The sequence below is a fragment of the Ursus maritimus genome, unplaced genomic scaffold (genome assembly GCF_017311325.1).
Source record: "Ursus maritimus isolate PB19 unplaced genomic scaffold, ASM1731132v1 scaffold_1, whole genome shotgun sequence".
Taxonomy (NCBI): domain Eukaryota; kingdom Metazoa; phylum Chordata; class Mammalia; order Carnivora; family Ursidae; genus Ursus; species Ursus maritimus.
The window spans coordinates 58,751,287-58,774,851 of record NW_024423343.1 but is presented as its reverse complement, the minus strand read 5'-3'; the positions used below and the strand labels follow the sequence as shown (position 1 = coordinate 58,774,851).

Here is a 23,565-nt window from a genome sequence, read left to right as displayed (position 1 = left end):
ACTACTCTTTTCTTCCTGCTCCTTTTCTATACTGCTCTTAGTAGAGAATATGTTCTCCTGAAGCTAGAGAGCTCAAGTTGTTCTTCTATGACAAGTAAATAAGCAGTTTAGAGAAATTTCTTTTTTCTTTTTAAAAGCTTTTATTTATTAGAGAGAGAGAGAGCAGGAGCAGGGGAAGCTGCAGGCAGAGGGAGAGGGAGAAGCAGGCCCCCCGCGGAGCAGGGAGCCTGATGTGGGGCTCAATCCCAGGACCCCAGGATCATGACCTGAGGCTAAGGCAGATGCTTAACTGACTGAGCCATCCAGGCACCCTGAGAAATTTATTTTTAAAAGCAACATTAAAGATATGTCCTGGGATATTCAGCACAATTCCTTGATTTCCTATAGCTTCATTACATTATTAGAATAGTCAGTTACCATTTTTTTTAAACTTTTGATTTTGAAAAAAACCTTACTTGCAGAAAGTTATAAGAATGGTACTCTGTGATGGGCACTTGATGTAAGCACTACGTGTTATATGCAGCTGATGAATCACTAAACTGTACCTCTGAAACTAATACTACACTATATGTTAATTAACTGATTCAAAGAAAAAATAGAATAGTACTCTGTATATCCTTTATTTAGATTCATCAGTTGTTAACATTTAGTTCTATTTGTTTTAATTATTCTCTCCTATAGATATATATTGGTATGTTGTTGAACCATTTGAGAGTTGTTTGCAGATATATCTTGATCCCTTACTCCCAAATTCTTCAGTATGTATTTCCTAAAAACAAGGACAGTAACCATATAATTATCAAAATTCAGGAAATTTAACACTGCTGTGGTACTCTTTTCTAAGATATAGTCCACATTTCAAATTTTGCCAGTTGGTTTCCAATACTTTTAAAACAATTTTCCTCATTCTGGATCCAATGTAGAGTCACATATTACATTTATTTTTTTCATTTTTATTATTTTTAAAGATTTTATTTATTTATTTGACAGAGAGTACAAGCAGGGGGAGCAGCAGGGAGAGGGAGAAGCAGCCTCCCACTGAGCAGAGAGCCTGATGTGGGGCTCGATCCCAGGACCGTGGGATCATGACCTGAGTCAAAGGCAGACGCTTAACCAACTGAGCCACCCAGACGCCCCACATATTGAATTTAGTTATCTCTTTGGTCTCCTTTAATCTGAAACAGTTATTCAGCCTTTCTTTGTTTTTCCTGACATGGACATTTTTGTGGGATATAGGCTAGTTTTATAAACCTTCATTTTGCATTAGTTTGTTTCTTCATGATTAAATTCAGATAATGTACATTTTTTGTAGTACCATAAGAGAGGTTGTGTGTGTCCATCTCAGGCTGTCACAGTCAGAAAGTCCATGATGTCAGTTTGTTCCATTGTTTGTTGAGTCACTTAGTTTAGAGGTGTCTGTCATCTTTCTCCACTATAAGGTTTTTTCCTTTATTATGTAATCTGTGGGGAAGATACTCTAAGACTGAAAAGATCCTGTTTCCCATCAGACTTTCACCCAGTACTTTTAAATCCATTGATGATTCTTTCTTGAATCTTTTACAGATTGTACAATGGTGATTTTCTAACTCTGTCATATCATCTGCATTTATTAGTTGGCATTCTATAGGGAAGAACTTCTTTTTTTCCCCTTATGTATTTCTTTGTTTATATCAGAATAGATTCAAAGACTCTTGTAATCCAAGGGCTCATAATCCATTAGTGTTATTAATTATGATGCTCAAATTATCCCATTTTAAACCAGTTTTTGAATCCTTTTGCTATATCATCATCATTTAGGGGATACTTTCGGATACAATAAGATGTTCAGGATTCATCTTATACTTTTTCTATTAGTTCTGGAGTTGGACATTTTCCCAAGGAAGCCTGCTTTGTTGTAGTAGGAAAGGGTGTTTTGACATAGTTGACATTTAAAATATTGCCCTTTGTGGCTATTTTACCTACGTGTTATTTCAGCATTGTTCACATATTTATTTAATGTGTTTTGAAATTGACAAATGTCTCTCCGTGGAACAAATTTTCTCAGAATTTTTCATTATTAATGTATCAGATTGGGCATTTTATGTGCTTCTAAATTTTAATAATTGTATTTTATTATATATTGATTCATGCCAAAATTTGAACCTTTTCTATTTCAACCAGGTTTTATTTTATTATAAAGATAAGAACATTTTCTTTTGGGATTTCTATCGTTAAGGAGCTATTTGTTTTATTCCTTTCCTCTTCCTGCTATTTAAAATCTCTTCCTTAGGTGCATAGAAACTAGTCTTACAGATAATGCTTCTCAATGGTATTTCGTACATTCATTCTGTTTTGAATGTCATTAAAAAAGCTTGCATACTCCTCTTCTAAAGTAGACAGATGACAGTCATATAATCATAACCCTGTATCTTATGAGTCAGGTATGACATTGGTCTTGACCCTACTTATCATTGCCACTCCTTTTTATGCACATAACTTTCAGAGTCCTGAAACGGACACTGCTTGTGTTTTATTTTGGTAGTTTAGACAGAAATCTGGAAATGACACTGCTTTCAGGCACTCTTCTTCAGAATTCACTTTAAAAGAAATGCTTTATTGAGATGTAATTTACCATATAATTCATCTATTTAAAGTATACAATTCAGTGATTTTTAGTATATTGTTTTGTGCATTCATCACAATCAATTTTAGAATATTGTCATTCCCATCAAAATTCCTAACCAGTTAGGAGTCATTCTCTTTTTCCTCCCTTACTCTCCTCAGTTCTAGCAGTCATTAATCCGCTTTCTGTCTCTATAGCTTTACCTATTCTGGGTATTTTAGATTCACATTTTGGAAGACTCTTTTTAAGCCAGAGAAGAGAATATGCAGGCAGAGGTGGATTGCAGGGAGCAGGGCTGGAAAAATAACAGCAGCTCCAGATCTGCTTTCTCAGTTCATAGGGTGATGTAATTAGACAGGTGCTTTTACCACTTTCAGCAACTCTGGATGTTGATGATGGAAGCAAGTGGTAAACTGGAGGAAAGACTGGGCCAAAGCTATATCTTAGCTGCTTGCCTAGCAAGATACCAGTTTAATGCCACTTGTGTCTGATTTGAAATGCCTTCTGGTACTAGTAGCCACAATGATATATTATATTTACTTGTATAATACGCTGGTCAACATTATAAGCAGTTCATAGGTATTAACTTGCTCATTCAACTCAAACAATGTCCCTGAGGTAAGTGCTATTATTCTGTTGTTTTATTTTTTTATTTTTTAAAGATTTTATTTCTGTGTAATCTCTCCACCCAAAGTGGGACTTGAACTCACAACCTTGAGATCAAGATTCACATGCTCTACCAGCTGAGCCAGCCAGGCGCCCCTCTCTTATTTTATAAATGAGGAAGGCTGAGGCACAGTTTAGTTACAAGTATTTATTTCTTTTTAAAGTAGGTAGGGTTTAAAATCATAAAGTTAAACTTCTTTATACGTAGGACTAATACTTTGTAATGACTTTGCAAAGAGTCTTTCTGGGGTCTCAGATTACTGATATTTTTTTTCTTTTCAGTGAAACCGCTTTTGGTTACAAGGGTCTGAAGATCCTGTTATATTATATTGCTGGTAGCCTGTCAACAATGTTCCGTGTTGAATATGCATCTAAAGTTGATGAGAATTTTGACTGTGTAGAGGTAAGAACAATAATAAATTTATCTTTAACTCTGCTTTCCATTTGAGTATAAAACAGGTTTTAAAATTAAAAGGCTTGAGGGAGGAGAGGATCTGTTATATAGTAACTTTAATACCACATGTCGTCTTTAGTTATGGAGGTGGTTGTCTGTCACTGCAGTTAACCTTTGATCATGATCCTTAGCCTGATCTGTTTCCTGAGTGAACCTTCTCTAAAAACTGTTTATGATCAGAGTTGTATTTCGTTTACCAACTTTTGTTTTTTTATTATGAACATGAAAATTACCTCATTTCCCAGAAGTTAAATAAGACTTTAGCAATTTAGCAATAGCTAAGTTTTCTACTTCACATAGAATTTGCCTGTTTAAATTTCTCTTGCTGCATTTCTGATCCCACAGATTTTGCTAATATATTTCCGTAAGAACATGGACAGTTAAGCTGATGACATAAAACTCTTTGAAACAAATGAACCAAAAGAGGGTGAAGGCAGAGAGGGGCATTAAAGAGTATGCATCTGGGGCAGGCTGAATTATGGCCCCTCACGAAGCAGAGGCATATCGATGTGACCACAAGCCAAGGAATGCTGGTAGCCACCAGAATTAGAAGAATCAAGGAACAGACACCACTGGAGCCTCTGGAGGGAGTGTATCCCTGTTGATACTTTGATTTTAGCTCAGTGATGTTGATTTTAGATTTGCCTCTAGGTTGTGAGAGAATAAGTCTCTGTTGTTTTAAGCCTCCAAGTTTGTGGTAGTTTGTTACAGCAGCCATAGAAACTAATACAGATTTTCATACCAGGAAGTGGGGTGCTGCTGTAACAAATAACTAAAACTGTAGAAATGTTTTTGGAAATGGGTAATGCATAGAAACTAGAAGAATTTTGAGGCACATGATAGAAAAAGCATAGACTCCTTTGTATAGATGGTTAGTAGAAATACAGACTTTAAAGGCACTTCTGGTGAGGGTTCAGAATAAAGTTGGGAGCATGGGAGAGAAAACCTGTATCATCTTAGAGAATAATGTACCATCATAAACAGTATGTTGGTAGAAATAGGCATGTTGAAGGAGTCAGAGGGAAATGAATATATGATTAGAAAATGAAGGAAAGGAGATATTTGATATACAGTGCCAGAAAGCCTAGCTGAATTGTGTCCTACAATTATATAGAAAGGAGAAAATGTAAGCAGTGAAGTTGGATATTTAGCTGAGGAGATTTCCAAATGAAGTATTGAAGTTGTGGCCTGTTTTTTTTTTTTTTTTTTTTGTGGCTTATAGTAAATGTGAGAGGAAAGGGAAAGATTGTGGGAAAAACTGTAAAGCAAAAAAGATCCAGGACTCGATGATTTGGGAGATAGACTGGGATCAGTCTATCCAGGTTGCAGAAGACACTGAAATTAGGAGATTCATTGTCAGGAAAGTGTGCTTTGGAGAGAAAGCCCAGAGCATGGCTAGATAACCTTTTGCTCTTTCTGAAGAGATGACACACATGACTTATGGATCTCCTCAGTAATCTCAGCAAAAACCAGGAATAGAGATTGAATAGAGATCAAGTCCCTTGTAGGACCATCTTACCTAATGTTGTAAACCCTCATGGCAGACACAGGTGACCTAGAAGGGTTTTGAGAATGTTATATCAGCAGAAACACTGCCAGTTTGGACTGATAGGTTGAGGAAAGGCTAATGAACTTCCAAAAATTCTATAGGTAGGAAACAGGCTGATAGCACTACTCAGCTACAAATATATGCTTCCTTTCAAGAAAAAGGATGATGGCCCAGAAGGTAGAGCTGCAGGGCACAGTATTCCCAGGTCTTGAACTCTTCTGGATTTCGAAATTGCCTGGTACCAGTGACTCCTTTCTTTCTACCATTTTTCTCCCCTTTGGATAGGAAACTACATAACTTATCCTGTGCCTGTCCCCCTTCTGTATTTTAGAAGTGGTAACTTGTTTTCTAGTTTTACGGGTGGAAAGGAATTTTGTCTCCTGTTGTATCATACCCAGAGTCTGTTTGAATAGCTTAGATAATGACATTTTGGACTTGAGTTGATGATGGAGTAGTTGAAACTTTTGGGGATGTTGGGATGGGGTGAGTGTAATTTTGCATGTTGGGTGGGGTGAGTTAATTTTGCATGTTTGGGATGGACATGAATCTCTGAGGGACCTTAAGAAAATTATATGTTTTGGAGTTGTTCTGTTTCTGGACATCCCTATTTAAAGGCATTGAAACTTTTTTTTTAAGGTTTTATTTCAATTCCAGTTAACATACAGTGTAATATTAGTTTACACTGTATAACATAGTGAGTGATTCAGTAATGCCATACATACATCACCCAGTGCTCATCACAGCAAGTATACTCCTTAATCCCCATCACCTATTACCCATCCCCCCACCCACCTCCCTTCAGGGCATTGAAACTTTTCATCAAGAATTACTTCTGGGGGGGCGCCTGGGTGGCACAGCGGTTAAGCCTCTGCCTTCGGCTCAGGGCTTGATCCCGGTGTCATGGGATCGAGCCCCACATCAGGCTCCTCTGCTGTGAGCCTGCTTCTTCCTCTCCCACTCCCCCTGCTTGTGTTCCCTCTCTCGCTGGCTGTCTCTCTCTCTGTCAAATAAATAAATAAAATCTTTTAAAAAAAAAAAAAAAAAAGAATTACTTCTGGGGCGCCTGGGTGGCTCAGTCAAGCATCTGCCTTCGGCTCAGGTCATGATTCCACGGTCCTGGGATCAAGCTCCGCATCCGCTCCCTCCTCATCGGGGAGCCTGCTTCTCCCTCTCCCTCTGCCTGCCACTACCCTGCTGTGTGCGCTCTCTCTCTGTATCGAATAAATAAATAAAATCTTAAAAAAAAAAAAAGAATTACTTCAGAGTTGATTTTTTTTTAATGAAATGCCATTTTTGTCGCCGAATCACATTTATAAAATTGGAAATTGCATTCTTAGAGTAAAATTTCTTGTCATTTGATTTGAAAATCCAGGAAGTTTTGATCGATGATGACCACTGGTGGCGTATGAGTCATGTACGATGAAAATCCAGGAAGTTTTATCTCATCAGATATATCATATTGATAATACTGTGCTTCACATAACTAGGCAAAGGTTTTATGTATTACTGCATACTGGATATCATAACTTTCTTCTGTACAAGTAGCAATTTCTAACGCATTAACAATTAAACCAACTTTTTCAAGGCTTTACACTGACTTTAAACTTCTGACTTAAATCTTTTGCCAATCTCATACCCCATCTTTTTTTTTCTAAAACTTCTCATGACTTGGGACTGGTTGATTAGTTTCTTGTTTTTGTTTTTAATTTTGTTTCATTGTTAAGGACTTACCCAAGTTCATACAATGCTAGATAATCTGCATTAAAAGAAAGTGGAGTTTTTTTTCCTTATCATGTTTCTTATTAGATTGCTAAATTCTTAAGCCTAGCTAGATACTCTTATTAAAAATGCAGTAGTTTTCCTTGCGTGGTACAAAATTCACTGTTGTTTGAAGGTTTTGGTGTCCTTTTTTTTTTTTTTTAAGTTCCAGCTGATAGTGCTGAATTGATTTCTTCCAAAGGAACTATTGACTTAGTTATTGGTAAATCTTTCAAATACTATTTGCAGCAAAAATAGCTATGTATTTGCATTGACTTCTAATTGCTCCGTTCTTGAAAACCAGGTTTTTCCATTTAGAAGTACTGTGTTAGGAGTAAGGAATCAATCTTTTATAATGTCTTCTTGTAGGATTATTTGCTTCATGATCGAAGATCATTTATTTTAATTACATGTTCAAGCAAAGACTTTTTTTCCCCTTATGAAAAAAGAATGGATAGTGGGTGTGGGTGGAATGAGCTTGCCTCTTCTATCTCAGTTTGCTTTGAGAATGTTCATTCCGCAGTGCCTCTGTGTTCTTGATGCCAGGGAAAGAGTGGCAAGAAAACAAAATCATTCCTCTCGTGGAGCTTATATTCTAGCTAGGAGGAACAGTCAATAAACAAATAGTAAGTAGTGTTAAGAAGAAACATTTTGCTGGTTACTGAATGAAGAGGAGCCATTGTAATGATGTAATAACCTGAGAAGAGCCTAGTAACAAGGACCCTGAAATGAGAACACTCAGAAATATCACTGTTGTTAAGTGATTGTGGTAGTGGCGAGAAGGGTAGGAAATGCTTGAATGGGTTGGCAAAATTAGATCTTGTCAGGTAAGAATAGTTGATAGCCTTTAGAGGTTTTAAGTAGGTAAATGTCATATGGTATGACTTATATTTTTAAAAGATCTTCTGGACTGGGGCGCCTGGGTGGCACAGCGGTTAAGCGTCTGCCTTCGGCTCAGGGCATGATCCCGGCGTTCTGGGATCGAGCCCCACATCAGGCTCCTCTGCTGTGAGCCTGCTTCTTCCTCTCCTACTTCCCCTGCTTGTGTTCCCTCTCTCGCTGGCTGTCTCTATCTCTGTCAAATAAATAAATAAAATCTTTAAAAAAAAAAAAAAGATTTTTTGGACTGCTGCAGAGAACACACTGCAGGGGGAAAGAGTAAAAGAAGGGAGACCAGAACATTGCAGTGTTATAGGCAACACTACATTTAGTTGTCTGATTGAGGATATATTTTGAGGGTAGAGCCAGTAGGATTTATTTTTGAATTAAATATAATGATACAAAAAAGAGAAACAAGGAGGACTCTATTGCTTAACCTTAATAATAGTACTATTAACTGAGATAGGAAGAATTAGAGAAGTAGGTCTAAATATGAAAAAAAAAAATCAAGATTTTTGTTTTAGATGTGTTATGTGTGAGACTATTTTATATCATATTTGAGTTTTCACAGGCTATACTATGTAGTACTATTTTTATGTATGAAAAATACACTCTTTTAGGTGAGGTGGTCAGAAACCACAGCTCATCAGCTTAGAAGTTAATTTGCTTATTAGAATTGTGCCATTATGTTAATCTTTCATCATGCATTTTTCTTTTCCAAGCTGAGTTCTCCAGTTGCATGTAAAAGTTTTTAGTCACAATTAAGATGCTTGTAAAACATCTCCACTAGCCATCATCTTTAAAGGCAACATAATTATTCTGAATTTTACTACAATAAACTTGATTATTTAGACACTGTTGGTTTGTTCCTCTAATGGTTGTCTCTGACCTTTGCTTTTATCAGTACCTCCTGACCTCTCTCTCTTTTTTTAATTGAAGTGTAATTGACATACAGTATCCTGTTAGTTTCAGGTATACATTATAGTGATTTCATTTTTTTTGTTTTTTAAGTATTTTTATACATTATGAAATGATCCCCATGGCAAGTCCAGTTACCATCTGTCATCATACAAAGTTATTACAATATTATTGCCTACATTCCCTGTACTATATGTGACATCCCCATGACTGTTTTATAACTGGAATTTTGTACATCTTAATTCCTTTCATCTATTTGCCCACCCTCCTCAACTGCCACCCCCATCCCCCTGTCCAGTAACCAACAGTTTGTTACCTGTATCTGTGAATCTGTTTCTGTTTTGCCTTGTTTATTCACTTGTTTTGTTTTTTAGATTTCACGTAGCATAATACCCTGTAGGTCCATTGGGTTGTTGCAAATGGCAAGATTTCATTTTCTTTATGACTGATATTCTGTTGTTTGTGTGTGTGTATGTGTATATATGTATTTATATATATCCTATCTTTATCCATTTATCTATGATGGACACTTAAGGTTGTTTCCAAATCTTGCCTATTGTAAATAATGCTGCAGTGAACACAGGGATGCATGTATCTCTTCAAATTGGTGTTTTCATTTTCTTCCAATGCATATCCAGAAGTAGAATTGCTAGATTGTATAGTAGTTCTGTCTTTAATTTTTTGAAGAACCTTCATACTGTTTTCCACAGTGGCTGCATCAATTACATTCCCAACAACAGTGTATGAGTGTTCTCCACTTTTCTCTGCTTTTTAGTATGACGCGATCCCATTTGTTTATTTTAGCTTTTGTTGCCCTTGCCTGAGGAGACTAGTCTGAAAAAATATTGCTAAGACCAGTGTTAAAGCGCTTATTGCCTATGTTTTCTTCTAGGAGTTTATGGTTTCAAGCCTCACATTCAATTCTTTAATCCATTTTGAATTTATTTTTGCATATATGATGTATAGGAGGGGTCCAGTTTCATTCTTTTGCATGTGGCTGTCCAGTTTTCGTAATGCTATTTATTGGAGAGACTGTCTTCCCCATTGTTTATTCTTGCCTCCTTTGTCATCAATTATATTGACTCTATCTATCTATCTATCTATCTATCTATCTATATGGGTTATTGCTAGGCATTCTATTCTGTTGCATTGATCTCTGTGTTTGTTTCTGTGCCAGTACCATACTGTTTCGATTACTATAGCTTTGTAGTGCACTATAGTGTGAAATCAGGGAGTGTGGTATCTCCAGCTTTGTTGTTCTTTCTCAGGATTGCTTTGGCTATTCAGGATCTTTTGTGGTTCCATACGAATTTTAGGATTCTTTGTTCTAGTTCTGTGAAAAATGCCATTTGTATTTTGATGGAAGGTGCATTGAATCTGTAGATTGCTTTGAGTAGTACAAACATTTTAATAATATTAATTCTTCTAAACCATGAGTATAGTGTGTCTTCCCATTTATTTGTGTTGTCTTCAGTTTCTTTCATCTTACACTTTTCAGAGCCTCCTGCTTTTTTCTCTAAAGGTAATTTAATTGCCTTTTAGTGTAAGAGTTTATGACTAAGATTGTTCAGTCTTGATAATTGCTAGCATTTCTGGGAAAAGGTTTGGCAGAGGAAGTTGAAATACATGGGTACAGTTTGTATTATCTGTGAACTTCAATCATCTATTTTATCCTTGTCTCCCACTAATATGGATTGAATTTGAGAGTAGATGAGAGCAGATTTTTTAAATTTTCTGGATTCTTTAGCCTTTTGTAGAAAACCCTGTGTACTTACAAAAATTTAATCTTGAGGAAATGAAAAAATAATCTTTGGTAGACTAATAATATTTCACTATGCGTTTTTTGATAATTACCTACCTACTTAACATGGCTTTTTTAATCACTATTTCAAAAATAACTCACCATAGACAAATTTACACAAATGGTAGTGTTTAGAAAAAGATACTAAAGATGTAATTTGGTTTTCAAATATGGATAAATACAAATAAAGTGTAAACATATTTATATCAGCAGACTACCAGTTACTTTCAGGTGCATTGCTTTATGTAGTGATGAGGAAAAGCAAAAATTGTTTCATGGGAACATCACATGTGTAACAAAGTATAGAACATTGGAAGTTGAAATGACCATAGTGAAAGAGTATACAGTCTAAAACATTTCATCATGACTCACCTAAGAACTAAATAGAATAGTTACCATTAATACTTCCTTTTTTTAAAAAGCTATTGCTAAATGTTGGGAAAACATTCGTAAGGCATTTCTTTATTAATTAAATAGATCAGGTTGTATTCTGGATTCTTGATCTATTCAGCTTAATTTTTTTTTTTTTAAGATTTTATTTATTTATTTGACAGAGAGAGAGACAGCCAGCGAGAGAGGGAACACAAGCAGGGGGAGTGGGAGAAGAAGAAGCAGGCTCATAGTGGAGGAGCCTGATGTGGGGCTCGATCCCACAACGCTGGGATCACGCCCTGAGCCGAAGGCAGACGCTTAACTGCTGTGCCACCCAGGCGCCCCTAATTTTTTTTTTTTAACACAGGTTTTTAAAAAAATTTTTTAAAAGTAGGCTCCATGTCCAGTGTGGAGCCCAATGCAGGGCTTGAACTCATGACTCTGAGATCAAGACCCGAGCTGAGATCAAGAGTCAGACGCTTAACCAACTGAACCACTCAAGTGCCCCTTCCTATCTTTTCTATAAGTACATTTTTCCATAAGTTTAATTGAAATTTAAAATAATACCCTTGAATCAGGTAGGGAATTTTTCAGTGGTCTTCAGAAATATAATCTGAACTTTTAGCTACAAGCATTGGAACTAAAAGGCTTCAGTTAATCTTTGATTCAATGTTGAATTTAAAAAAGATGAGATGTGGGGGTGCCTGGCTGGCTCAGTCACTACAGCATGTGACTCTTTTTTTTTTTTTTTTTTTAAGATTTATTTATTTTAGAGAGCACATGCACATGCTTGCCTGGCAGGGGGAGAGGGGGAGAAACTCAGGCGGACTCCAAGCTGAGCATGGAGCCCGAAGTGGGGCTTGATCCCATGACCCCGAGATCACATTTTGAGCCAAAACCAAGAGTCAGATCCTCAACCGACTGTGCTACCCAGGCGCCTGGAGCATGCAACTCTTGATCTAGGGTTTGTGAGTTCAAGCCCCATCTTGGACTTAGAGCCTACTAAAATAAATAATGAATAAAAATTTTAAAAGTAAAAAAGTTCTTTTTAAAATGGTAAGATGGGTTTTTCTGTAGTGATGATTTTATTATCTGGCCAGTAATCCAGTATGAAAAATGAATATTTAACTGAACTAAATTAGAGGAGTACAGATCTCTACAACCAGTGGTAATAGGATTTTTTTTTTCTTAAAACAGAATCTATTTAATAGGGAAATGCATACATTTTTTCTCTAGTGAAGCAAGATTCTGAATTGTAGGTTTGAAGAGCCCTTTGGTTTTATGTTCTATGTTTTATGTAATATATCTGATACAAATTTTCTCTAACCTATCATGTATAACAGAGTCCTCGTTTTTAAACTTAGCCTTTTATTCTCCTGTAAAAGTTCTTAAAGTAATGTGTAAACATGCCAAGAGCAAAATATTTATTTGAAGATATTTATTACGATATATAGGTATCCTTTGAAGGCTGAAAGCTAACTCTCTTTCAACTTTGTTGAGCTCAGACCTTTGGGTTGCTCTGTCTTCCACCAGAACCGCTACTTGAAACTTAGAGTTTCTAAGAAATCTTTGAAGTACATTCGATGCAAGATATGTGAAGTTATTTGATCATACTTTGCAATGCCTTGTTGAGAAGACAGGATACAGGGAAAGTTTGTTTAGTTGTTGTTGTTGTTGTTGTATTAGTCACCATACAGTACATCACCAGTTCTTGATGCAATGTTCCATGATCAGGGAAAGTTTTTAAAAGTTAAAATTAAATATACTGTGAATGCTCTGAGTATTTTCTTTTAAACTGGTTGATTATAAACCTCTTTATTTAAAAGTAGCGTTTCTTGACTTTTTTTTTTTTTTACCTTGAACTAAAATTATACTACTTTGGGGCGCCTGGGTGGCTCAGTCATTAGCGTTTGCCTTCGGCTCAGGTCATGATCCCAGCGTTCTGGGATCAAGCCCCACATCGGGCTCCCTGCTCAGCAGGAAGCCTGCTTCTCCCTCTCCCACTCTCCCTGCTTGTGTTTCCTCTCTTGCTGCCTCTCTCTCTGTCAAATAAATAGAATCTTTAAAAAAATTAAAATTATACTACTTTCTCCATTGTTACTTTGGATTTCAGTTGCCACACATCAGACCCATTAAGACTATTCCTTATTATTACAGTTCCCTCTTGTAATAATTGAAATTGTATATATTCTATAAAATATGTTTAAGATAGTCTCTTCACATTAGATAGCAGTTTAAACAAAAAATGTCAAATGTAGTTTATTTGGTTTAGAGGGTAAATGAACACGTATTAGAAATAAGCTGTTCGGTAAAATACTGAAGAGCTATATTTTAAATAATAGCTCTTCTTTTTTTTTTATAGCTATAAACAAGTTATGTATAAATGTTGGTGGTACCAGAGCATTGAAAATAAAACTTGTTTGTGATAAACTCTGTCCTTGGTTCTCTATCCTAAAATGTAACTGAATGATAATAAAGTGCTATTCATCTGCAGGTGCATTGCTTCTACTTAGTTAAAAGATGGTTGAAAGGACAGGAATTAGTAGCATGTTGTATTAGCCTTTTGTAGTGTATTTTGTCCTAAGCATCTTAATTTCCCTGTTTTGAATGCTAAGTAGCAAGGGTCTTGGTTTAGAACTAATACCCATCATGCATGTAAACGGTATGAAAGAGCTGCTTAGTAAGTTAACACAAAGTGTTCTTGTGTCAGTCCTTGTGGAAATAGATACAATACAAACATTACAGCTGAACTCACGGCAAACTCCATTAAGTAAAAACCTGGCCTCATTGTTCAGGAAAAAGTTTGAATAGAATGCAAGCTCATTTTGTTGAATGTAATGTCAGGCTTTTAGGGACTGTATTGAGGGATAAGGTTTTGTTAAGTTGAGACCAATTCATTAAGTTTTATTGCCTGGTGAGAAGCAGTAATACTTTATTGTAAGACTTCATCAAATATTCATGGTTAAAGAGAAGTAGTAAATGTATTCAATCAAGTGGTCTTTTGGGGTTTTGAAAGGGATTATGAAGTCTGCTCAGCTGATAGTTTTAACATTCATTGAGGTTGTTTAACAAGGGTAATTTTAGTCTCTGAGTTTAATTTTGTTGTCCAGGCTTGTCTCTTTTTACTGTCACAAATCCAAGTCTATAAAAATTGTGTCACATTATAGGGATGAGTGGATAATATATCCATTCATGTAAATTATGTATGTCCTAAGTGGGTATATTTTTTAAATTGTCATGTTAATACTGAGTTTAATGTATGAAGGAGTTATGACCTGTCTGTTTGTTCATTGTGAGTTTGCTATTCATTTGGTCAGACTACAACCTCACCTTACTGCTGCTTGTGATCTTTTCATGTCTTGGATAATATGGTCTCCTTGACATACATAAAATAATAAGCAGCCTTTTGTTTGGGCCAGTTCAAATTGTCCTGAAGGGATAAAGTCAGCATTTTTTAGATGATGTTAGAAATTTCAGTAGCGTTGCCCTCATTCTTATACTTGATTTCAGGCTACCTGTCTCTTCTTTTTTATTTCTGTATTATACTTATGCTCATCTCAGATTTGGGTGATAGTCTCTTGTGCACACAAAACTCATCCTTTCCCAGTTCTCCCTGTCTTTACTTCTTTAATTGTGAACTGCAGTTTTGTGATTTTTGTGAGTTTTGTCCATTTCAAAGAAATTAAGCATATTCAACTAAAAGTCAAATTTGTTATTAATTTTTTCATACGTCTTTTAACCTCTATTCTTTAGGCAGATGACGTTGAGGGCAAAATTAGACAAATCATCCCACCTGGATTTTGTACAAACACGAATGATTTTCTCTCTTTGCTGGAAAAAGAAGTTGATTTCAAGCCATTTGGAACCTTACTCCATACATATTCTGTTCTCAGTCCAACAGGAGGGGAAAACTTTACCTTTCAGATATACAAGGTAAAGATAAATTTGAATATTTCTTGGGTAAAAGTGCTCCATTTGCCTGAAACCTATATGCTGTTTTGTTGTGTTATTTTCAGTGACTCATTTCTAGCTTCAGGAAACAAGTTTCTATCAGCATTAAAAACAAAGATCTATTTTGTATGTGTGTCTGTGTACACATCTTAATCTGAGACTTCTAAACATTTTCCCACAGGATAGTTTTGTGTTCTACAGACTTTCACTTACCTCTGTGATGAGTTTCACCTGACTTTTCCTGGCTTTTTCCCTAGGCTGACATGACATGTAGAGGCTTTCGAGAATATCATGAAAGGCTTCAGACCTTTTTGATGTGGTTTATTGAAACTGCTAGCTTTATTGACGTGGATGATGAAAGATGGCACTACTTTCTAGTGTAAGTACAGTTCTAAAGCAACAGTAGACCTTATTACCTCCACAAAGCCAGCATTTTAATTGTGGCGGCCCAATTATTGGGACAGTATAATGATATTTTTCCCAGGAAAGAAAAACTATTGTTTATGAGGCTTGAGTTTTCCTTCATTATGCTTTCGGAGACCTTGAGAATAGAGCTGAATTAAATGCTGTTGTCCGTTAGGACCCTGAATGTAGGCTTAAACAGTAAAATGAGCTTTGCCTGTGTTTTCTTTTACTTGCCACCTATTCATCTTTATAATAGGCAAGTGCACTGAAGTGATGTAAAGAGGTCTGATTTATCCAAGTTGCTGCACACCAATTAAGTGAATTGTACATTCAGAACATAGCAGGTGTACCCATTGGGCCCTCACAGAGTAGCTTGCTGACACTGAAAATTCAGTCAGAGAATGGAAAAGAAAATGGACACTGCATGGGAGCGCGACTGTAATTGACCTGCTTGGCTTTCTGTTTTATCTGCAGATTTGAGAAGTATAATAAGGATGGAGCTACGCTCTTTGCGACCGTAGGCTACATGACAGTCTATAATTACTATGTGTACCCAGACAAAACCCGGCCACGTGTAAGGTAATTGGCGGTATAACACGTGCCTTGTCTTTTATTTCAGAAGAAGGAACTGCTGAAGTTTCCAATACTTGTTATAATAGTGTTGATTTGTTTAAAAAAAATCACTATTATTCATTGGCTATGTACTGATTTATTTCATTGTTCCCTTTGAAACAGTGTGGAAGATTAAACCAATTTTGAGTATCTCAACAATTTTTTGGTTTCTTGAAGGTCGACTAACTTTAAAATGTTCTTAATACTACAGTGATTTGCAATTTTTAAACGGATCATGTTGTGATATTTTAATTTTACAATCATTTCTTTACTGTAGTCAGATGCTGATACTGACTCCATTTCAAGGTCAAGGCCATGGTGCTCAACTTCTTGAAACAGTTCATAGGTACTACATTGCATCTCCTTCTGTTCTTGATATTACAGGTATGTAAATTTGATTTGTTACTGAAAGAGCCTTTCTAAAGGGTCTCTTTACTGATTAATTTTGGTTTTGTAAAAAATAACTATCCTGTTTTAAATAGTAGCATTCTCTTGGTGTCTTTTTGGAATTGTGTAAAGATGACTTATGGTTACATTTTAAGTTATAAGCCTTTGGTGGGATTGGATTGTATACCCAAGTAAGAAGTGCTTTATGAATTGAACAAATTGAAGATAATGAATTGAATATATATTGGGAGATCGTGGTCAGGCATATGTACTTTGTAAGTGTGATGTCACTTAGTTGTTCAGTTGATTTGGCCAACCATTGCATTGCTCAGAGGCCCTGCTCTAATTTTCATGTAGTGGAAGAATATTCTAAACCTTACTGAGAAAGAAAAACCAAAGCAAATAATTTCTGAATAGAGTACACATTTCTTAAGGCAGGTATTTTTTATTCCTAAAATGCGTTCCTTCACACCAGTAGTTTATAAGGTGAAATGCAGGCCTGTTTATTTTGAAAACATCTTTCATTATGAATTAGCCAGAGAAGAAGTATTATGAATAGGATACTTAGGAGAAGGAGAGAGACGATCCTCTTTTTAAAGTCATCATTAGATGGAGTTACAGATGATAGTATATAAACGTGTGAGCTACCACAGAACAAAGTGGCCCACGGAACATTAATGTTGTCATTTTCTTTCCCCTGAGTAACACCCTTTCAAATTTGTTAACTCAGAAAGTTGCTGATTAAACTAAAAGTAAGCCTTCTTTTTTTTTAATGAAAAATATTATACCAGATATTTATATCCAAATTAGGTATTACATTTTATTCATAACAATTTGAGTACATTTTTGTTTTTAAAATTGCCAGTGCTTAACACACACTAAAATTTTAATTTGTTTAAAAAATGCTGTTTTGGAATTTTATTTTACCACTTTGTTTAAAGACACCAAAAAAAAAAAAGTACTGGATGTGGGACTAACAAGAATATAAGTAGGCTTGTGAAAAAAACAAAAGAATATAAATAGGCTAATAGGCAGATTATTAGCTTTTCATGTAATATAGTGGTTTTGCTTGTCCAGAGTAAATGAGTTTCTCCAAAACAGATTCTGAATTGATCCTATAGATTAATAAAAAAACTGGAGGGAAAACATTTTGTTTTTAAAAGGGAGTTCCACGTTTATAGAGTTGAATTATTTTTTCATCTGACTTTCGTGCTACTGTGAAATTAGAAATTTGGGAGATAAAGAAGTAACTTCTTAAGTTGGTTTATATCAAAAGTTACAGATTGTTTAAGTGGCACCTTTACTAGCTAAGTGAAAAATTATAGAAACATAATAAAAATGATGATACTTCTTTTTAACTAAGCTAAAAATTGTTTAGCTTCTGTTTACTTTATAGAGCTTGGACTTGGTGATACACGAAGGGACTTTTTTGGTGATTTTAATCTGGAGACTTAGAGTTCACATAAGTAGTCTTTGTCCATTCTCTAGTGGGTAATGTGCCAGCGGGAGTTGTTTCTGTGAAGCCTCTTAACCATTTTCTTCTGTCTACTCCAACCAATAAAGTCCTTGATACTTAGCACCAATTAGCAGATAAAGAATTTTATTTCTTAAATCTCAGTGAAGAGTCATCAATAGTGGTAGCCTTTATTCATTGCAAACTGACGTCTCCAAAGAGAAAAGGCTAAACATGCTAAAGGACTTCTGAATTTGAAAACTGGATACCAGCTTTTATTTTCAATGTTAACATTTCTCAGCATTATAAATTAATAAAATTCCTTATCAGCTGTTTTCGTGAAGATATTTCTTTTAAATTTCCATACCCAGTCTTTTTAAAAAAGAAAATAACAGGATTTTTCACTTTTGAGTCATTTTAGTTACCTGTTTCTCCATTATTTCGTATATGTATTTCTAACTTTGTGGATCTTTAGCAGGTTCCGGATCTCCCTTTGCAATCCTGAATATTCTTTATACTGAGGTGGCTTTTTTCCTGCTAGACATATAGCCGGATATAGTAATGATTAAAAGTTAACATTGACAGGCCTATGTTACAGGATAGATAGGTGTTTGTGGTGTAATTGCCACTCATTTTCTTTTTTAGCGCCTAATTTTAAAGTAAAATACTGGAAGATGGTTCTTTATATCATGTACATCTTCCTGTTGAGGTTGTCACTATCTTAAGATATAAAGCATTTGAATACACCTAAGTGTGTGACCTTGTAAATTGAATCAATGATTTGTTTCTTCTAGAATTATGAAGAGAATTGCTTTTGGCAATAGAAACTGATCTTGGGCTGGAGTATATATCAATATTACTAATCTATCAGTGTATTAAGAGCTAATTATAAGTGTCTTTTAAATGTGCTTTATAGTACTGGAATGGAATATTTTAGAATAGTATCTATAAGGTTTTTATACATAGGTGGTTTGTGCTATCTCATTTCATTTGATAATGATGCTAATATAGCATGTTAATATGGAGAGGTTTTTACAAAAATAATAGAAGAGCACTTAAGTTGTTATATATATTTGGAAAAAACTCAGTTTTTTATTTTGCATGCCACTATAGATTTACACTCAAGCAAATTTCATCTTTTAAATGTATTGCTTATCTTTGTAGCACGGAAACAAAGGAATTGAAAGGTATCACGAATTATTGAGTATCACTATTTTAAGTTCATTTTCAGTCTGACACTTTTGGTTAATGTACTTAAAGATTGAAATGGTGACTTGGCCCCTTGTATTGTCAGTCTGTAACAGCTTATGTAAAGCTAAATGGAAATTTTTTGCATGTTTTTTTGATTTATGTGAGAATTTCTGATAGGAACGTGGCATGAGTTTTTAGATTTTTCTCAGTTGTAATTCTTTTTTCTAGGATATGTTTTTTCCTAATTTTCTGAGGTCATATAAGTTACTTAAGCTATTACTCATACTAAATTTTATTTTGAATTGATAACACAGATCTTTTTTCTAAATCAGTTTAGAAGAGGTAGACTTGGAAAAATTGACATTGAATAAGCTTGAGCCTCATCTTGTTAGTACTTTAAAAAAAATAAGAGATGCTTCTTTGAGAATTTTTGTCACTTAGAAGAGGTTTAATTAAAGCAACTTTATTGAGTTATGATTTCCATACCATAAAATTCACCCATTTTAAGTGTACAGTTCAGTGAGTTTTAGTGTATCTGCCTAGTTTTGTAGCCATCACCACAGTCCTGTTTTAGAATATTTCTGTCACAGTAAAGAGATCCCACATGCCTATTTGCAGGCAGTCCCTATCCATTTCGAGTTAGTTTTTGTGTAAGTTTCTAAAATCATCTTTTTGCATTTGGCTATCCAGTTGACCCAATACCATTTGTTAAAAGGACTGTTTTTCCTCTATTGAATTGCCTTGGTACCTGTGTTGAAAATCAGTTGACCATAAACATAGAGATTTATTTCTAGACTCTAATCATATGTATATGTCTGTCCTTATGCCAGTTTCATACTGTCTTGATTAGGTTACCGTAGCTTTATACTGAGTTGGATATTTTTTTTAATGATAATATGAAGTTTAATATGCCAAATACATACATTGAATTTGTGGAGTGTGGTTTGCCTGGGTGCTATAGAGTAAACCGAAGTTTCTTGAAATAATAGATGAGTAGGGTTAAAAATGGATATTGGTCCTGCCCAGGTGGCTGGGAAATGGGGTAGGAAAAGGCAGAGAGGGGAGGCTTCAGTTAGAGGGGTCTGGCCAGGGACGAGCCATGACCCTCAGGGACTCGAAGTATAGTCTCTGAGTGAGCACCCAGGCAACACAGTCTGGGTCTGATTGTTGCAAACTCATCAGTGGCTGACCCCAGCACAACTTCCCCTTAAGGTGTAATCTACTTGCCAAATGAAAACTTCTTACCCCACCTCCTATGTACTCCCTCTGCCCCCCAGCAGAGGTTCTAAATTCTGAAAACAAAACCATTCCATTGGTTATATAGGAAATATAGCCCTTATCTTTTTGTCTCAAAGATAGCCACTATTCCCTCCCCAGTCCCCCAGCTCTCCTTTCCCCCAAAATGATTTATGTGCTAAGATGATGAAGAGGAGGCCCAGGCCACAGGGGGAGCTTCTAGCTCTGAGGGGCTGCTTCAGTGGCGCCAGAGCATAGAGTGGGCAAGACACAGCAGAGGTCCTGGCAATAGGGCCCAGTTCCTCCCACAGGCCATGCTTACTTATTTAGAGTAAGTGATTGCATTCGTTTTCCTGATAAAAGTTGCATCATCTTTGCTTTCCTTGCTTCTTCTTTCTTCCTGGTGACCTCCTGCACTTCTTTCTGCTCTTTATGGTTGATCTCCAGCCAGGTGAGGTCAACCTTGGCCTGTTCTGTCTTTCCACTGAATGCATTTTAATGTAATGCTCTTTTGCTTTCTCTCGTGTCTTCTTTATCTTTCCTTGAAAGCTCCTTGGCTTGTCCAGATCCATTTCTGTTACCTTTCTGATTATCTGTGCCACCCAGTTGTGGTTCTTGATGTTGATGAGCCCTTTCACACCATTGCTGGTGGTCATCTTCATCATCCTCAGCTTCTCTCCTTGCTTCTCCTCTTCCCTGGCCTTTTGATTTCCAGCCTAGAGCTGTGTATCGTTTTCCTAAGGGCTCATGTACTGCTGGCTAGGCCTTTGTGGCCTCCCTTGCTCCCTTTTTAGGCATCATGGCTCTGGCAGCAATAGTGCCTCAGCCTTTCTATTGAGTTTCGAAATCAGAAAGTATTCTAGTCATGTTCTTTTTCAAAATTATTTTGGTCATACAAGATCCCTTGTGTTTTCATAAAAATTTCTTTTTCTGTTTTCTACTTATTTGATTCCCACTTTGATTTTTTATTATTTTCTTCTTATTTCTTGGGTTCAATTTGCTCTTATTCTATTGAAGACTGAAACTTAGGTGTTTTGTTTGTTTGTTTAAGATTTATTTATTAGAGGGGCGCCTGGGTGGCTCAGTCGTTAAGCATCTGCCTTCGGCTCAGGGCGTGATCCCGGCGTAATGGGATCGAGCCCCGCATCAGGCTCCTCCGCTGGGAGCCCGCTTCTTCCTCTCCCACTCCCCCTGCTTGTGTTCCCTCTCTCGCTGGCTGTCCCTCTCTGTCAAATAAATAAATAAAATCTTTAAAAAAACAAAAAGCCAAAGATTTATTTATTAGAGAGAAAGAGCAAGCACAAGCAGGGGGAGCAGGAGACGGAGAAGGAGAAGCAGGCTCCCAGCAGAGGAGCCTGATGTGGGGCTCGATCCCAGAATCCTGGGATCACGCCCTGAGCCGAAGGCAGACGCTTAACGACTGAGCCACCCAGGCGCCCCTTTAATATAGACGTTTAAACATGCAAATACTTCCATATTTATATGTAACATGTATATTTATATATGAATATAAGCACTGCCTTAGCTGAGCACATACATTTTCATAAATGTTTTCATTCAATTCAAAATATCTTGTTCTTTCTTTTCTTTTTTTTTTTTTAAGTAATCTCTATACCCAGTGTGGGGCTTAAATTTACAACCCTGAGATCAAGAGTTGCATGCTCTACCAACTGAGCCAGCCAGGTGCCGTGGTTCAAAATCTCTTCTAATGGCGTTTTGATTCATGGGTTACTTAGAAGCATGTTGTTTAATTTCCAAATATTGTGGATTCCCAAATTTCCTTCTGTTGATATCTAATTCTGTTGTTGTCAGTAGCATGCTTTGTATGACTTCAGTTCTTTTTCATTTATTGAGTTTGTTTTATGGTTTACCTTAGGGGTGCATAAACTTTTTCTTTAAAGGGCCAAGTAATAAATATTTCATGATTTGCAAAGCCATGTATGTTCTGTGTTGCCATGGTTGAGATTTGGCCCATGGGCCATCATTTACTAATTTTTTGCCCATCATATGATCTATGCTGGAGAATGTTCCATGTGTGCTTGAAAAGAATGTGTATTCTGCTGTTGTTGGGTGAAATGTTACCTAACTACGAGCTAGGTCAAGTTAGTTGATGGAACTGTTCAAGTCTTCTCTATATTTGCTGCTTTTTCTGTCTGGTTGTTCTATCCATTATTGAGTAGTATTGAAATTCCCAGCTATTTTTGTTGAATTGTCTCTCTCTCCCCCCATTCTGTCAGTTTTTAATTCATTTATTTTGGGCCTCTGTTGTCAGTTGTATGTGTGTTTATAATTGTAATATCTTCTTCATGAATTAACTTGTCATTGTAAAATGTGCCTTTTTTTCTCTTGTAATTTTTTTCATTTTGAACTGTATTTTTTCCCAATTGTTTTTTATTGTGATAATGCTTAACTCATTCTTTCACTCTCAGCCTTTGAATCTAAAATGTTTCTGTTGTAGACAGCATATATAGTTGGATCTTTTTTTAATCCAGTGACAGTCTCTGCATTTTGATTGGAGTGTTTAATATATTTAGATTTAATGTAATTATCATTATGGTTGGAATTATGCTTCCCATTTTGCTGTTTGTTTTCCATATGTTGCTTTTTGTTGTTGTTCTTTTGTGTTAAATAGATTTTATTTATTTATTTATTTATTTATTTATTTATTTATTTTTAATAAAAAACACGGGGCCCAGTGCAGGGCTTGAACTCACCACCCTGAGATCAAGACCTGAGCTGAGATCAAGAGTCAGATGCTTAACCGACTGAGCCACCCAGGAACCCCATAGATAGACAAATTTTAAATGAACAATTTTAATTCCTTTGTTTTGTTTTTGTTTTTCCACTTTTTTTAAGGTACTTTCTTAGTGGTTGCTCTGGGGATTACAATATGCATCTTAATTTATCACAGTTTTCCTCAGATTAATATTCAATTCCAGTAAAATAAAGAAATTATTTCATTATAATTATTCTTCCTCCTCTCTTTGTTCTACTGTTGTGATATATATTATATTTTTATATGTTAGGTACCAAACATTGGTTTTATAATTATTTTTAATGTAATTGTTTTTTAAGTCAGTTGAGAGGAGGAAAGAGAAAAATATATTTATACCGACTTTTATATTTATCTTCATAATTATCAGTGCTCTTAATTTCTTCGTATAGATTTGAGGTATCGTGTTCTTTTAAACTGAAGAACTTCTTTAGTTTTCTTTTAAGGGCAGGTCTGCTGGCAACACATTTCTTCGATCTTTACTTTTCTGAGAATGTCTTTATTTTACCTTCATTTTGAAGGATAATTTTGCTGGATATAGAATTCTTGTTTGACAGT

General features: G+C 35.8%; 1 protein-coding gene and 1 pseudogene across 1 annotated transcript in view; both read left to right on the top strand.

The window, feature by feature from the left end:
- Positions 1-23,565, top strand: part of HAT1 (histone acetyltransferase 1) — a 59,156-nt gene that overhangs the window by 20,557 nt on the left and 15,034 nt on the right. Inside the window, exons 4-8 of the mRNA XM_008687117.2 lie at positions 3,551-3,671; positions 14,753-14,932; positions 15,208-15,329; positions 15,830-15,934; positions 16,245-16,351. Coding sequence (XP_008685339.2) covers positions 3,551-3,671; positions 14,753-14,932; positions 15,208-15,329; positions 15,830-15,934; positions 16,245-16,351 — 635 coding nt within the window. The remainder of the gene's footprint in view (positions 1-3,550; positions 3,672-14,752; positions 14,933-15,207; positions 15,330-15,829; positions 15,935-16,244; positions 16,352-23,565) is intronic.
- Positions 6,650-6,718, top strand: LOC121099935 (annotated as a pseudogene).